Source organism: Crinia signifera, chromosome 19 (assembly GCF_055691185.1).
Source record: "Crinia signifera chromosome 19, ASM5569118v1, whole genome shotgun sequence".
In the NCBI taxonomy this organism is placed as follows: domain Eukaryota; kingdom Metazoa; phylum Chordata; class Amphibia; order Anura; family Myobatrachidae; genus Crinia; species Crinia signifera.
In genome coordinates, this window is record NC_139226.1 from 18804891 (window position 1) to 18823236 (window position 18346).

Here is an 18346-nt window from a genome sequence, read left to right on the forward strand (position 1 = left end):
GTAGTGCTGGTCCTAACTGACCCTACCTTGAGTTATTTTGATCCTGTGCAGGGTAAATACTGACTGCTTTATTTTGACACTGCAATATAGATCTCACTTTGAAGTAAAATTCCACCTAGATCTAATTCTCTCTGCACAAGTAACATCTGCACCCCCCCCCTGCAATTCACATGGTCCATTTGATAAGGAATTTGCCTTTGAGAGTGAATCAGAATGAGGGCCTATCTATCTCCACCCCTCCTATTCGGTTTTATATTGTGTATGCCAACAAATTTTTACCCTTTAGGGTCTCTACTGTGATGTTCAAAGTATGACTGCTTAACCCTTTGTGAGATGTTCAAAATATCTGCTATAAATGCCAGCGTCGCTCACATTTGTTATATAAATTCAAATAAAAAAAATTGATTGTTAAGAAAGATTATATTTTCATTATAAGGTAAATACCACAGGTCATTATGATGGATAAAAAGGTTTTCTTGGCAACTTTCACACCTATATTGACAAATTCACTTGGCACTCAAAGGGTTAAAACTATTTTGTGTGAAATTCTAACACTGTGGGACTGATTCAGACCTGTTCACAAGGCTGCGTATACCCGCAGCCTAGCGGACAGGTAAGTGACTCCTGCCTTCTTGCCGAAGCCCCCCGGCAGCCTGAATCCCTTCACTAGCATGCGAGGTGATGTGTTCCCTAACACATCCCCTTGCATTCAGACACCTGGATGAAAAAAATCATTCGATTGGTGTTGACTATCAAATGTTGTTTTTTTCTCCTATCCTGGATAAAAGTAAGTATATACTTACTTTTGTCCTGAACAGAGATGGGCAAAAAGGGGTTGGGCGGTGACGTCATGTGATGTCAGCCGCCCGCCCCACACAGACATTGATCCGCCTGTGTGTCCACGGGACTGATTATGCTTAGGAAGGGGGTGTCCCCACGCATTTTGTCTTTTTGAAACTCTGTAATTAACTTTTACACAAAGAAACCCTACACCTATCTGTTCTCCAAACATGCTGCTGCCCTAGCGGAGATCTATTAGAGAAGTTAATTTTGACATGTTTTAGGGTTGTGTTTGCAGAAACGAATCCTAGTTAATTTCCGTGTTTGGCCAATGGTCTATTTCAGCGTTTTTCAGCCACTGTCGCGTGGTACAGCTCAAGTGTGTCGCCAGATCTAGAGATGTCCACACCGGTTTACAGCCACAACCGCCAGACCAACTGTTATTCAGTGTCTCTTCCTGCTCCAGTCCTGTCTCTGTATCCTGGGCATATAAGACCACCAATGTATGACATTAGTGGGTCCAGATCTAGCTGCTGTCCGCTCCTCTTGCCATTTGCTAATTGCCATTGGTTGGTGGCAACTGTTGTTGTCCCCTATCTCACAGTGTCAGTCCCGGTTCAAGGGCTCGCTGCTTAAGATGCTGCCCAGAGACTGCAAAGGGCAGTGGTTCCCAAACTGTGTGCCGTGGCACCCTGGGGTGCCTTGGGATAGTTCCAGGAGTGCTTCAGGCTGGTGGTCCAGGACCAATGTATATTATTTATGGTTATTGTGTTAGGCAAAACCAGTGTTACTAGCTGCCAATCATAAGCTATGTGGACAAACCAAAGTGAGTCATGTCTCTCATCCCATAACATACTGTATAAACACAATTTATTATCGCCATAAGAAAAGTTGGGACCACTGGCATAGGACATAAATTGGATATAGAGAAGACAAGTTACAGAGAGCTAGGTGTCCTGCTGATATACTGTCCCCAGGGGAACATCATGGCAGCTGGGCAGTTACTCGCATGATGTTTACATTTCTAACAATGCCTCCTGTGGCACTACACACTAAAAACAATTGGCATTGACTTAAGGTCTCTCCTGTATTCTGCAAGCAGATGAGCCTGGAAAAGACTATACTGTGTTCATCATGGAGTCAGAGGCAAGTATTCAATGCCGGTGCGAGCGGCCGGCGAGGGGGTTAAACTGCGAGGATCACAGAAAACCAGTGATCCTCGCAGTTTAACCCCCGCGCCGGCCGCTCGCACTATGCAACGTTCCGGGGGAATCCTCACAGTCACAGAACGGCGAGGATTCCCCTAAACTGCGAGAGCCGCGGCTAGTGCAGCAAACTCGCTGTAATAAGCCTCGATTCTCGCAGTTTTTGGAGGCATATTCGCAAATTCCCCCTCGCTCAAAAAACGGAGCGAGGGGGAATTTGCGAATGAAGGGGGTCAGTTGAATACTGACAGGGTGAGCGGTGACTGCGAGCAAAAAGTCCTGCTTGCAGTCACCGCTCGCCCACGGCATTGAATATATGCCAATATGTTTTATTTTTGTGTTCTATAGGGAGCAATGCGATTGTGTTTTTTTATGTGGGGACCAAAGTATTTCATTTTTGTTACCAGTAGCACAAGTGTGGTTGTTTCTTTTTATATGGGGTCCAATGGGTTTGTTTGTTGTGTTTCTTTTGTGTGGGCCAATGTGTTTTTCCCTGTGGGGGTCTGATGGTGTACCTCGGGGCCGGATTAAGCCTTCGGGGGGCCCAGGGTCACTTTAGACAGGGGGGCCCCCTCCCACTTGTCATTACTGGCCACGAATTGCACAGGGAAATATTACAAAGAGTAAAGGCAGTATCAACTTTGTCAATGGGTAACTGCAGGGGGAGATTAATATCACGGTCCAGTGAATAAAGAAATGTTTGTCTTTTGAAATCAGTCTGTTGAAGTGCAGCCTACTACTTATTTGTTATATATATAATTTTTTTTTTCTTCGTATAGCTGGCACTCTCATATCATTGTAGTCAAAATAGCTGGGGTGCCATTCCATAGAGGGCCAAATGGTAGGTCCAATAATAATATGCAAATTGTGTTGGAGACACTCACCAGTCTTATAGCAGAGTCACATAAGATTTAATCAGGCAGCATGGCAATCACAGAGGGTCGACTTTTCGGTCCACCTCTAGGATCTTTGTCAAGAGCTCTCAATAAAGGTCCTAAAGGTGGAAAGAAACATCGACTCTCTGTGATTGCCATGCTGCCTGATTAAATCTTATGTGACTCTGCTATAAGACTGGTGAGTGTCTCCAACAAAATTTGCATATATATATATATATATATATATATAAAGTGCAATTATGTGCGGCACTCTCAGGATTTTTAGTGAAGAAATGACACTGCGTATAAGTGCTGAATTTCTACGTTTCGGTTTTATTCACAAAAACGTCATCAGGAATAGGTATTCACTAAAAATCCCGAGAGTGCCGCACATAATTGCACTTTATCTACACCCTCAGGTGAGGGCACCGGGTGAAGTTTATAAAGTCTCAACGGGTGAGTGCCAGATACCAAATCGAATATATATATATATATATATATATATATATATATATATATATATATATATATATATATATGTAGATGGTGCGGTACTCCGGCGACTTAAGACAATGTAATGAATACACAGCAAACAAGGCTGTGTAGACAACGTTTCAGTTCTTTATTTTCAACTGTTTTCATGTCATATACTAGGTAATGACTTGAAAACAGTTGAAAATAAAGAACTGAAATGTTGTCTACACAGCCTTGTTTGCTGTCTATTCATTACATTGTCTTAAGTCGCCGGAGTGCCGCACCATCTACCTCTATCTACACTACTTCATGAAGGCACCCGCCGCAGATACAGCCTCATTGGGAGTACCGGACCCCCTGCTTGTGTATATATATATATATATATATATATATATATATATATATATATATATATACCATATATACTCGAGTATAAGCCTATTTTTTCAGAACATTTTTTTATGCTGAAAAAGCCCCCCTCGGCTTATACTCGAGTGAGGGTCCCACTTGAGTCAATAAGTTTTCCCAGTTTTTTTGTTGTAAAATTAGGTGCCTCGGCTTATATTCGGGTCGACTTATACTTGAGTATATTCGGTATATATATATATATATATATATATATATATATATATATATATATATATATATATATATTGCCCCTCTGTCCTTACTCTGTAGGAGCCCTGACAGGCTCAGCGCTGTCTCTAATTAAAAACCCACCCATGATGAGGCCGCTACTGCTGCTGTCCTCCATGAGCCTGAGAAGCATATGAGCACCAATCAGAGCTCAGCACAAACCTCTCAGCCTCTGACCTCTTGTGCAAATTTTCATGGGACATCTCCTAGTAATGCACTGCACACTTGTGCAGACATTGCGTCTCAGCTCCTGATGATCAGCATCATTAATCATTGTCACATTGGCAGATAGGTGAAGCTGCAGCACTACCCCACTCCCATACACAAAACTTTTAGCTAAAAAAAGCTTAATCGGGCCCTGGTGTACTGTATCTATTTAAAAATCTTTTTTTTTTTGTGTTGCGAGCTAGAAAAGGTTGGAAATTACTGGTCTATTTGTTTATATTTGCCTGTTCTACCATGATCTTCATGCCGATTTGAGCTAACTCTGCCGTGTTTTGTGTTTAGTAAATTCCTGAGATTAAATTTACAGTACTATATGTCCGAGAATGCAAATTCTAATGACTTCAAATGATTGTAAATGTACATGTAAGTATCAATCAGTCTCTCTGATTGCTGTCAGCACTGTGATTGTATGTTTCTACCTTCTATGGCGGTGGAGGTGGATTTATAAAGTCTCTTAAAAAGCTACATTGCTCCCTACTAAATGCCTTCAGGTAGTTTTCTTGTATATAAAGCAAATATTATGGCTTGATTATAACTGTCCTATTATCATTGTTAAAATATTTTTACAATAACGTTAATTTAAACTGAAGGAAAAGGGAGTAGGACTGCAGTGAAAAATAAAGCAGCCAGTATTTATCCTGCACAAAAAACAAAATAAATCCACAAAATCTAACTCTCTCTGCACATGTTACATCTGCCCCACCTGCAGTGCAGCATAGTTTTGTCAATTTGAGAAAGATTTTGCATTTGCGATAAACTCTGAATCTGGACCAATATGCAGATCACATTGTAGTGTTGAACACCATTGCGGGAGATGGAAGAGGTAGCAATTGCACTTTCCGAACTCCCTGTCCTGTGTAAGTGGAAATTCCCTGTGTAGCTGCTGCTGCTACTTGGATGCTCTTATGTAATGTGTTCCCGCATCTCTCCACTTCTCAACTTCCTGATCTCCTCCATTTTAATAAATTCACGGGTTTATTCTAACCAATGGCGATACTCCTGACGCGTTTCACTCCTTGCAGGGAGCTTTCTCAACCAATAATATCCAAATAAGGTTAATGCAGTGGAAAGGCATAAAACTGCTTCTTTTTTGTGTGCACTTGTAGTGATTTAAAAAATAAGTTGCAAGAGTTTTTAACATTTAAAAACTCACATTCTATATTTGTGGAATACATATGGATGGTCAGGTTGCCGGCAGTCAGAATACCAACCCCGGCATCCCGACGGAGGGAATACTGGCAGGGGTCAGGTTAGTCTACTTAACCTTCACTTGCCCCTACTAACCCTACCTTCCAGCAACCTAACTGTAACCCCCATATCCGGCCACCTAAACCTAAGCCCCACCCCACAGCCTAACCCTAACCACCGCTTCTAAATGCCAAACAGAGCCACTCCTCTACGCAGCCTATCCCCAACCTTCCCCGGCGCACAGCATAACATTATATCCCACCACTAGTGCCTAAACCTTACCGTAACCTACTCCGCATACTCACCAATCTGCTTTCATGTTGGGCCTCACCACAAGCAGGAAAGATTTGGCTTCCACACCACTGTTGGACCTTTCCACCTAAGAAGAAATCTTACACAGAGGGGAAGATGTATTAGCTATCTGATATCTGCAAGTTCCCAGGAAGATCCTGGACCATGGTTTAACCCCTTCACGACATTTGACGTATATATACGTCATGGTCGGGAAGTACTTCCCGACACATGACGTATATATACGTCATGACTTCTAACTGTCACTGCGTCTAGAGACGCAGTGACAGTTAGGTGATGTCTGCTGTCCCTGACAGCAGACATCCCCCCTCGCCGCCCAGGGGGGGCAGGGGTGCCCCCCCCGGTCGGCGATCGCTGTGATTGGCTGTTCAAATCTGAACAGCCATTCACAGCGTTTCCTGTGTTACCGGCGGCTAAGCCGCTCGGTAACACAGGGATTCACTGGTGATCGGTGCTGTCAAGTACAGCACCTTTCACCACCGATGTGCAGCCCCCCCTCGAACCCGCCGGGCACTCACCCGGCAGCAGCAGCAGCGGCTCCCCCGGAGCGTCTGGAGCGCACGCAGCGCTGCCCTCCTCCCCCCTCCCCCCCGCAGCAGCAGCAGCAGCAGCATCAAGCTGCAGAAAAAGTAAAAAAATAAACATATGCACTGAAAAATATATTTTTATATATATATATATATATATATATATATATATATATATATACACACACATATATATATATATATATATATATATATATATATATATATGTGTGTGTATATATATATATATGTATATATATAAATATATATATATATATATATATATACACACATATATATATATATATATATATATATATGTGTGTGTGTGTGTGTGTGTATATACCGCACCGATTACCACCGATCGCCAGCCCCCCCCCCCCTCCCACCCGGCAGCCCCCCTCCCTCCCACCCACCCGGCTGCCGCAGCGCCAGCACCCCTCCCACCCCCCCGCCAGCCGCAGCGCCAGCCCCCCTCCCAAAGCTGGTGACTAAAATGGGGTCACTTGTGGGGGGGTTCCACTGTATTGGTGCTTCGGGGGTCTTGCTAATGCGACATAGCACCCACCATTCATTCCACCACCAAAAATCACTCCTTCCCTTCTGAGTCCTGCCATGCACCCAACTGGTATTTTTTGGTCACACGTGAGGCATTGCCGTACTCGGGAGAAATTGGGGCACAGATTTTGGGGTGCTTTGTCTCCTTCATTCCTTGTGAAAATAAAAAATTTTGAGCCAGAACTGCATTTTTCTGTAAAAAATTACATTTTTTTACACAAAAATGCAGATCTGGCTCAAAATTTTTAATTTTCACAAGGAATGAAGGAGACAAAGCACCCCAAAATCTGTGCCCCAATTTCTCCCGAGTACGGCAATGCCTCACGTGTGACCAAAAAATACCAGTTGGGTGCATGGCAGGACTCAGAAGGGAAGGAGTGATTTTTGGATTTTGCAGCACAGATTCTGGTTGAATGACCCCCGAAACACCCATACAGTGGAACCCCCCCACAAGTGACCCCATTTTGCAAACTACACCCTTCAGGGAATTCATCAAGGGGTATAGTGTACATTTCAAACCCCCCGGGGTTTCACCAATTTTGATACAACTGAGCTGTGAAAATGAAAAATTAATTTTTTTCATTTTCACTGCCCAGTTGTACCACAATTGGTGAAACCCCTGGGGGTTTGAAATGTACACTATACCCCTAGATGAATTCCCTGAAGGGTGTAGTTTGCAAAATGGGGTCACTTGTGGGGGGGTACCTAACTTTTAGCATCTTATGGTGCCTAGAAACCTACATGGTGCCTAAAAAATAATCTCATAAAAAGGAGGCTCCAAAATCAAGTAGGTGCTCCTTCTATTATGAAGCCTGTGGTTTGGTCACCGTGCACACTAGGGCCACATATAGGATATTTATGAAAACCAAAGAATTGGGGGAATCAATTTTTAGTCACATTTCTCTAGTAAAATCTACTGTGTTCCTTAGAAAAATGTATTAAAATTGCAAATCTGCAAAAAAAATGAAATTTGGAAATTTCACCTACACTTTCTTTTAATTCCTGTGAAACACCTAAAGGGTTAACAAACTTCCAAAATGCTGTTTTGAATACTGTGAGGGGTGCAGTTTTTGAAATGGCATCATTTATGGGGGTGTCTCACATACAAGTCACTCAAAGTCACATCATAACTGACCTGGTCCCTAAAAAAATCAGAGTTTGAAATTTTCTTGAAAATTTGAGAATTTGCTATTCATATTTGAAGCCTCCTAGTGTCCAAAAAAAATGAAAATGAGGTTGAAATAATGATGGCAACATAAAGTAGACATATGGTCTATGTTAGTTATTCACTATTTTGAGTGGTAAGATTATTTGTCTCACAAGCAGAAAATTTAACATTTTGCAAATCGCAAAATTTTCCATTTTTTTACGACATTTTGGTATTTTTCACAAAAAAACACAGACTGTATCGACGAAAATTTACCACTAACTTGAAGTACAATGTGTCACGAGAAAACAATCTCAAAATCACTGGGATAAGTAAAAGCAAAAAAAAGTTATCCCCACTTAAGTGATACATGCCAGATTTGAAAAAAAGGGCTCTGTCAGGAAGGCAAAAACTGGCTCTGTCATGAAGGGGTTAATGTAAAGGGTGTTCATTTAAAAGGCAGATGGACATTGCTTTTAAGAGTTTGCCCCATTAAAACCTGGCATATTCACCAGGATATCAGCAATGCATCTTGTAGACTGTTAATTCTAACCCAGAACCCCCAAAACATTTAACTGTATACATTATATGGTACTCTTTACTTAGAAGGGCGCCCATCTCGGCCATCTCGGGCATTGAATGCACTAAAAAATCAGGTGCGATGCGACAGACGAGATGCCCGAGATTTCCCATAGGGAACAATGTTAAATGTCTCAATTGACCCGATTTTCCTGTTCAATGCCTCAATTGACCCAATTTTTCCATAGGAAACAATGTTAAATGGGCCACAGAGGCCAAGTAGGCACCCTGAAGTGAATAATGGCCACCCGAATTGTTAACGCCACCCCACGATCAACGTCAACCCGAAGCGTGGCGAGCGCAGCGAGCCTGCGAGGGGTGGCGGTACGCGTCCTACGACCTTTTCATACCCCCACTATCCACGTCGGCGTGGAGTTGAGAATAGAAAGTGTGGCGAGCGCAGCGAGCCACCGAGCCCGAAGTGTGGCGAGCGCAGCGAGCCCCGCGAGGGGACGCGGATACCTTCACAGGTATCCGCGTCCCCTCGCGGGCTTCACAGCTGTCCGCGTACCCTCGCGGGGCTCGCTGCGCTCGCCACGCTTCGGGCTCGGTGGCAGGGCCGGATTAACAATGGGGCTGATGGAGCTACAGCTCCAGGCCCATTCTCCAAATAGGCCCATTCTGTAGCTGAGGGCCAGAGCTTTCCAACGAGCCCAGCCCCGTGTCGGTAGCCCCCCGGGAACCGGAGATACCGACAGGCAAACCTGGAACGTTTTCCCCATAGGATAACATGGGACCCGCTAATTCCGACCTCCACCCGGTTCCAACGGCTGCCAGTTCCCCCTCTGGCATCACAGAAGCTTGAGGTTGATCTCAGTCGAACCCAAATCACTGGGCATTCAATCTGATACCTGGTCCATATGGGCAGGGCAGCCGAGAGGACTGCCGGGCCCCGGTAAAAAAAATTGGGCGTGGCCTAAGTGTGGGAGGTGTGGGCACCTCCCGCACTTAGGCCACGCCCCAAAAATGTTTAGAGGAGGATGAAAGAAAACTAAAAACTGTAAACTCAGAAGCAGCACACACCTACAGCATGTGCTGTGCTGACAGCAGGCTCAGCATGACCTCTCACGCCGTCAGTGAGATACTCATGCTGAGCCTGCTGTCAGCACAGCACATGCTGTAGAAGTGTGTGCTGCTGTTGCCACCCGGGAGGGATGGAGGGGGAAGGGACGGGTCGGACCAGGGCCCCTGTGGGGCCCCTCCAGCAAGCCTGGGCCCAGGTAATTAGTACCCGCTCCCCCCCCCTCTCGGCTGCCCTGCATATGGGTTCATTGGTTCAAGAGATATTGCGGGTAAACCAATTTTTTTTCATTTCTGAAATTAAGGGGGACATTTACCAAAATGGATTCGTAGAAAAAAGGTGTATTCGTAGGGAGAAATACACCTTTTTTTTACGAATTTGTATTTTCGGGATTTACAATCCCAAAAATACAACAATTCGTAGTCCTAAAGATGGAACATTCGTATTTGTATTTAAAAATACGAATGTCTACACCATCGATAGAATACGACAGAAATCACCATTCAAAAGAATGGTGGTTTCTGATTTACTAAGCAGCCGTACTGATAATACGGCTGCTTAGTGGTGTAAAACACCCACGCAAATACGACAGGAAAATATAACACCATTTTCCTGTTCTATTTGCGTTTTAGCCTGCACGGATCGTGCAGGCTTCAGTGTAAAAAAATTAAATAAATAAATAAAAAATAAAAAAAACGGCGTGGGGTCCCCCCCACCGCCGAAACCAGCACCAGGCTGACAGAGCCTGGAGCCGGTAATTAAAAATCAGGGAACCCGACAAATAGGGGTTCCCTGATTTTTAACAACCAGCCCCATGCTCCTGCTCTGGGGCTGGTTCCCAAAATACGGGGGACAAAATGACTAGGGGTCCCCCTGTATTTTAAGAACCAGCCCCAGGCAAAACCAGCCAGCAGGGTAATGCCACAGCCGGGGGGAGACTTTTTATGCAAGTCCCCTCGGCCAAAGCATTAACCCTACCGACCAGTCAGCCTGGCCAGGGGCCCTGGGGGAGTGGGGACCCCCCCAATAAAGGGGTCCCCCCCCCTCCAGGACTTACCTGACCAGGCTGAAGCCTGGTGCTGTCCTCAATGCCCCTGGGCGGTGGGCATCGATCTGATAGCGGTGTAAAAAATAGAACAAACGATTGTTTTTTACTGTGGCACTACAAGTGCCAGCAAGCCTCCCCAGCAAGCTGGGACTTGGAGAACCACAAGTCCCAGCCTGTTGGGCATTAAAGGGCCCGCTGGGTCTTGTAGTGCCACAGTAAAAAAAATAGTTAAATAAAACACACTGACACCCATTTTAAATAAAAGTTTATTACACACATTACACACATACTGATACTTACCTATCTTGATCCCGTTGGTAGGTCGCTGGCTCCGGTGTCGGCGGCTCCGTGTCGGCGGCTCCGAGGTCGGCGTCCTGTCCGAGGATAATCCATGTTGGACCTGTGGAAGGAAATCCAACTCACCCAGGTCCTCCATGGATGGTCTTCTTTCTTTATCTGTCGACATCCAGGTCTTCTGGCTGCTGCTGACGACTTCCAGGTCTTTCCTGATTGGCCGCTAGGCGGCTAGGCGGCTCCTGATTGGCCAGAATTCATTCTGAGCCCTGACGCCGAAGAGGAAGGATCTCTCCGGCTCTGAAAGCCGGGGAGCGTCGCGGGAGATGCCGGCAGCTGCTGGAAGTCGTCAGCAGCAGCCAGAAGACCTGGATGTCGACAGATGAAGAAAGAAGACCATCCATGGAGGACCTGGGTGAGTTGGATTTCCTTCCACAGGTCCAACATGGATTATCCTCAGACAGGACGCCGACCTCGGAGCCGCCGACACGGACCCGCCGACACCGGAGCCAGCGACCTACCAACGGGATCAAGATAGGTAAGTATCAGTATGTGTGTAATGTGTGTAATAAACTTTTATTTAAAATGGGTGTCAGTGTGTTTTATTTAACTATTTTTTTTACTGTGGCACTACAAGACCCAGCGGGCCCTTCAATGCCCAGCATGCTGGGACTTGTGGTTCTCCAAGTCCCAGCTTGCTGGGGAGGCTTGCTGGCACTTGTAGTGCCACAGTAAAAAACAATAGTTTGTTCTATTTTTTACACCGCTATCAGCTCGATGCCCACCGCCCAGGGGCATCGAGGACAGCACCAGGCTTCAGCCTGGTCAGGTAAGTCCTGGAGGGGGGGGACCCCTTTATTGGGGGGTCCCCACTCACCCAGGGCCCCTGGCCAGGCTGACTGGTCGGTAGGGTTAATGCTTTGGCCGGGGGAACTTGCATAAAAAGTCTCCCCCCGGCTGTGGCATTACCCTGCTGGCTGGTTTTGCCTGGGGCTGGTTCTTAAAATATGGGGGACCCCTAGTCATTTTGTCCCCCGTATTTTGGGAACCAGCCCCAGAGCAGGAGCCTGGGGCTGGTTGTTAAAAATCAGGGAACCCCTATTTGTCGGGTTCCCTGATTTTTAATTACCGGCTCCAGGCTCTGTCAGCCTGGTGCTGGTTTCGGCTGTGGGGGGGACCCCACGCCGCTTTTTATTTTTTTATTTATTTATTTAATTTTTTTTTACACCTTGCAGCCTGCACGGATCTGACTGATCCGTGCAGACTGCCTACAAATAATTCGTATTAGCAGCCGTATATACGGCTGCTAATACGAATTCCTACGACATCGGAGGGTTACAAAGCAGTCGTATATGACTGCTTTGTAAATCCCCCTCCGGAACACGACTTTGCCTACGACTGAAACAGTCGTATGCAGTCGTAGGGAAAATACTAATACGAAAAACTAGGGGCGAAATGTAATAGGGTGCGATTTTTTAGACATGTGCGATTTTTGGTCAAAAACGGCCGAAATCGCACATTTTCCGAAAATCGCACATTTAATAGGTTGAAAATCGCGGTAAAAAATCGCACTTTTTACCGCGAAATCGCACTTTTAGAAGTGCGATTTTTAGTCACATTTCAATTCGCATCCAGATGTTTTCCCATTATAAAGTATACAACTCGCAAATGTAATAGGGTGCGATTTTTGGTCAATGTTACCAAAAATCGCAAAAAAAATAGACCAGGTTCTGACAGGCGAATTTGACAGAACCATGCACAGATCATTGAGATCTGTGCATGGGTTTGTTAATAAAAATGTGTAAAAGTGTTTTTATAAAAAAAAAAACGGCGTGGGGTCCCCCCTCCTAAGCATAACCAGCCCCGGGCTCATTGAGCCGGACCTGGTTCCAAAAATACGGGGGAACAAAAAGCATAGGGGTCCCCCGTATTTCTGAAACCAGCCCCGGACTCTTGGACCGGTCCTGGTTCCAAAAATACGGGGGACAAAAAATCTGGGGGTCCCCCGTATTTTGAAACCAGCACCGGGCTCCAACAGCCCGCGGTGTCATGCCACAGCCGGGGGACACTTTTTATACAAGGTCCCCCGGCCAAAACATGAGCACCGTGGCTGGTCAGCCTTGGACGGGGTACCTGGAGGAGTGGGGACCCCCCCAATAAAGGGGTCCCCCCCCCCAGGCTTCACCCGTCCAGGGCTGAAGCCCGGGGCTGTCACCGGCGTCCGTGGCCAGTGGACGCCGGCCTGATAGGGTTAAATCCATCATACATATCATTACATTGCTTTTTACCGGCGAACTACAAGTGCCAGCAGACCTCCCCCGCATGCTGGGACTTGGAGAACCACAAGTCCCAGCATGCAGGGCATTAATGGGCCCGCTGGGACTTGTAGTCCACCTGTAAAAAGAATGTTTATAAAAAACACACACACAGAGAAGTACAAGTTTATTACACACACACACCTCAATTTTACACCAGCATACTTACCATTCCTGGATCCAGCGCTGGTCTGGCTGCTTTACAGCCGCCTCCCCCCGCACTGACAGGCAGCGGGGAGAATCGGCTTTCTCCGTTGCCTGTCACCGGCTTTCTCCGTAGCTTCTGTAGCTCTGTCCCAGTGCTACAGAGGCTGAGAGCGTGATTGGCTGAGCTACAGTATGCGTCTCCATGGAGACGCATAGCTCAGTCCTGATTGGCTGAGCTATGCGTCTCCATGGAGACGCATACTGTAGCTCAGCCAATCACGCTCTCAGCCTCTGTAGCACTGGGACAGAGCTACAGAAGCTACGGAGAAAGCCGGTGACAGGCAACGGAGAAAGCCGATTCTCCCCGCTGCCTGTCAGTGCGGGGGGAGGCGGCTGTAAAGCAGCCAGACCAGCGCTGGATCCAGGAATGGTAAGTATGCTGGTGTAAAATTGAGGTGTGTGTGTGTAATAAACTTGTACTTCTCTGTGTGTGTGTTTTTTATAAACATTCTTTTTACAGGTGGACTACAAGTCCCAGCGGGCCCATCAATGCCCTGCATGCTGGGACTTGTGGTTCTCCAAGTCCCAGCATGCGGGGGAGGTCTGCTGGCACTTGTAGTTCGCCGGTAAAAAGCAATGTAATTATATGTATGATGGATTTAACCCTATCAGGCCGGCGTCCACTGGCCACGGACGCCGGTGACAGCCCCGGGCTTCAGCCCTGGACGGGTGAAGCCTGGGGGGGGGGGACCCCTTTATTGGGGGGGTCCCCACTCCTCCAGGTACCCCGTCCAAGGCTGACCAGCCACGGTGCTCATGTTTTGGCCGGGGGACCTTGTATAAAAAGTGTCCCCCGGCTGTGGCATGACACCGCGGGCTGTTGGAGCCCGGTGCTGGTTTCAAAATACGGGGGACCCTCAGATTTTTTGTCCCCCGTATTTTTGGAACCAGGACCGGTCCAAGAGTCCGGGGCTGGTTTCAGAAATACGGGGGACCCCTATGCTTTTTGTCCCCCCGTATTTTTGGAACCAGGTCCGGCTCAATGAGCCCGGGGCTGGTTATGCTTAGGAGGGGGGACCCCACGCCGTTTTTTTTTTAACTTTTTTTTTTTTTTGCACAAAAGCGCATTTATAAAAATGCGCACATTTTCATGACTGAAAATGCGCACATTTTCATGACTAAAAATCGCGGCAAATCGCGGCAAATCGCATTTTTTTGCCGCTAATTCGCATCTCATTACATATGCGAATTCGCGGCAAAAAACGCGATTTTTAAAGGTGCGATTTGGTGCGATTTTTTTTTAGTCTAAAAAATCGCACCCTATTACATTTCGCCCTAGGTTTTTCATATTAGTAAATTTCCCCCGTAATTTCATGGCTGTTCATGTTGTTTGACAGATTTCTCTGGAACCAAATGGCCCAGTTTCACGGGACCAAAATCATTTGAAGCCTACATGTAAATCGGTCAGTTGGTTCCAAAGATGTAGCTGGTTGTTTAAAGGGGGACTAGGCTGGTGTAAAACGGTCCAGTCCAGGAATGTCCCTGCATGATCTTGGGGCCATATTCCCGGGTAAATCCCTGCATTTTCTGGTGTGAAAGGGGTATTATTTCAAATAGCCGGGACATGCAGTGCTCTGAATACAGCCAGGCAGCCCCCTGCTCTCTGCCCAGCTGTCAATGGCTGTCATTTCTGCCCGGCGGCGGCTATCCCCCAGTTACCGCAAGCATGTATTCCCCCTTGGCAATGAGCATGTAATCCCACATGGCAATGAGCATGGAACCCCTGGCAATAAGCATGGAACCCCTGGCAATGAACATGTTGGTAAGCAACACTTAAGTAGCATCATTTTTCATAGGCATTATGGTGTTTGGCATAATACGTAATGGAGAATATGGTGTTTGGCATAACATGTAATGGGCATTATGGTGTAAATTTTTAATGCGCGCCTTCAGCGCGCAATGCCCCTATTTATGAAGCATATTGTGCATTATTGCTCAATCTGTTTGGTATAATAATGTGTATTTTGGCTCAATCCATGTGGCAAAATGTGTATTTTGCCTTAATCTGTGTGGCATAACGTGAATTTTGACTCATTTTGTGTGCCATAGTGTGAATTTTGGCTCAGTCAGTGTGAATTTTGGCTCATTCCATGTGGCACAATGTGTAAGAGGCAAGTACAGTATAAGGGGGTTACTATTGGGTTGCATGATTTGTATAAGTGGTATATGGTGTGGTAAATTTAGGTAGCCACATAAAAGGTGCTGAAATGTTGTCTACCAAGTTTCGGCTTTCAGTATTTTTTTTATGACTGGAGTGCTGCCTCGCCCTGCAAGTATCTTAGAACATCGGTATCCTGCATGTGCACCTTTGGAGGGCACCCGCCAATATATCTCCCTGCATTTTTCTTATGCCAGCCCCCTGCCTTTTCCAGGCATATATAATTAGTTGAAAGTATTTACACAAATACAGACACACCCATGAGCAGACCACCCAAACAGAACACTGGTCACGCCCCCCACATTATTAGGTGCTGGCCGCCCCCTATTATTGTGCATAATAGGCCATTGATAATTTTCAGCTCCAGGCCCATTTAGACCTTAATCTGGCTCTGCTCGGTGGCTCGCTGCGCTCGCCACACTTTCTATTCTCAACTCCACGCCGACGTGGATAGTGGGGGTATGAAAAGGTCATAGGACGCGTATGGCCATTATACACTTCAGGGTGCCTATTTGGCCTCTGTGGCCCATTTAACATTGTTTCCTATGGAAAAATCGGGTCAATTGAGGCATTGAACAGGAAAATTGGGTCAATTGAGACATTTAACATTGTTCCCTATGGGAAATCTCGGGCATCTCGTCGGTTGATCGCACCCGATTTTTTAGTGCATTCAATGCCCGAGATGCCCGAGATTTTTTACTAACGATGCCCACGATCAAAATCGTGGGCGCCCTTCTAAGTAAAGAGTACCCATTATATTTAATGATATGGATGGGACCCAGCATCAATTAATGTCATCAACCTAGGATCTGGTTATATTGTAGGTTAGAGCCAGTAAATTGCTAATTTCAGCAAATAGTGGGGGTACTGGGGGGATGGCACTTACCAAATACTTAGAATTTTTAATAGTGGATTATGAAAGAAGGTTATCTACAGCAAACAAAAAATGACAAAAAATAGTTATGAGACCTTAGCTACAAATGGAGCCGGCCTCCCTCTTGCTGGCAAATGGCCAGTTTGTCTCTGCTGGTGATCCACCAGCAGCGAGGCGCTCCATCTGACTGAGACGCGCGTCTCAGTTTCCGGGCGGCGGGCCGACGGGAACCCTGTCCATCTCCGCTTCAGGGAGACGGACAGGGTTAACAGGGTTAGGCGGGGCGAGCGGGGAGGCAGTGGAGACCCCGGGTGACCGCAGGCAAGCCAGCGGGGACCCGGGGGAAGCGCCGTCGAAAGGGGACGGGCACGCATCTCATGCGCGCGTCCCCTTTCACAGATCAGATGGCGGCTGGCGGGGGATGGCGGATGGCGAATCTTCCACCATCCCCTGCAAGAGCAAGACTGGATCCATCTGTATAACATGTATTTTACAATCTCTCAGATTCCCCAGGAAATCCTGTACTTTCCGGGTCTGCAGATATGACAGAAGGAATAGCCACCATTATCCGATGCCGTGCAGACCACACGTGTGCCAGCAGCCCCCCTTATCTGATATGGAACAAACCTGGACAGATAAAAAGACATTCTATCCCATTATCTGGAGGGTTCTGGAGAGAAATATCAGAACTTAATTATATTCCTTCATATGTGGACGATATGACAATCATTCGAGGCACAGCCACCTATCCTAATGGGTTACGATTCCAGACTGAAGCTCAACTGAACATCAAATGTATGTATTTATGGATAAATTAAGATAATTGACATTTTTAACCCCTTCCCGACAATTGACGTACATTTACGTCATGGTCGGGAAGTACTTCCCGACACATGGCGTAAATGTACGTCATGGCATTTAACTGTCACCGCGTCTATAGACGCGGTGACAGTTTCAACATGTCTGCTGTCCCTGACAGCAGACATGTCCGTGCATGCCCAGGGGGGGCTGCGATGCCGCCCCCCCGTCGGCGATCGCTGTGATTGGCTGTTCAGTGTGAACAGCCATTCACAGCGTTTTCTGTGTCACCGGCGAATAACGTTCGCCGGTGACACGCGATCGGAGGTGATTGGTGCTGTAAAGTACAGCACCAATCACCGCGGGGTGTAAGGGTGACACTGGTGTCACCCCACCTCACCCCGCCCGCCCCCAAAGGCCGTGATTGGTCCGTCGGACCGACGGACCAATCACAGCCATGGAGGGGGGTTTAAACTAACGGTGACTGCACTGCAGACGCCATTCCGGTCTGGAATTGCGTGCAGTGCGGTCACCGTGCCTAGCTGCCGCGATATACTGACCAGAACCTTGCAAAATACTTACCTGATCCTTGCAAATATCTTGCCTGCTTCATCACTGCTTGTAGTGTGCTGGATGCTTCCTGGATCCTGTTACTTGTGACTTCCTGTGTTGTGAACTTGTGCTGCTGCAGTGTAATAGCGTTAGTTAGATAGAGAGAGATAGAGAGAGATAGTGTCAGAGAGTGCTATATTTTGTGCTGCTGCAGTGTGATATAGTTATAGAGAGAGAGATAGAGAGAGATAGAGAGAGATAGAAAGAGATAGAGAGAGATAGAGAGAGATAGAGAGAGATATAGAGAGAGAGATAGAGAGGCCTAGTGACAGAGAGTGCTATATTTTGTGCTGCTGCAGTGTGATAGTTATAGATAGAGAGATAGAGAGAGATAGAGAGAGAGAGATAGAGATAGTGACAGATTGTGCTATATATTTTTTATATAACTGACTGCTGCCCCCCCTTTTGTGCTGATCAGTATAAATGAACTGATCAGCAACTTTTTGGGGGCGCAGGTTTTTTTTTAATATATATATATACCTGTCACTGCTGCTGCTGCAGTGTCATAGAGTG

The 18346-nt window shown here is 46.5% G+C and overlaps 1 protein-coding gene across 1 annotated transcript in view; it reads left to right on the forward strand.

The window, feature by feature from the left end:
- LOC146041723 (sialoadhesin-like) overlaps positions 1–18346 on the forward strand; it is a 74657-nt gene that overhangs the window by 1501 nt on the left and 54810 nt on the right. The window contains exon 3 of the mRNA XM_083161638.1: positions 16928–17218. Within this exon, the coding sequence (XP_083017764.1) occupies positions 16928–17218 (291 nt within the window). The remainder of the gene's footprint in view (positions 1–16927; positions 17219–18346) is intronic.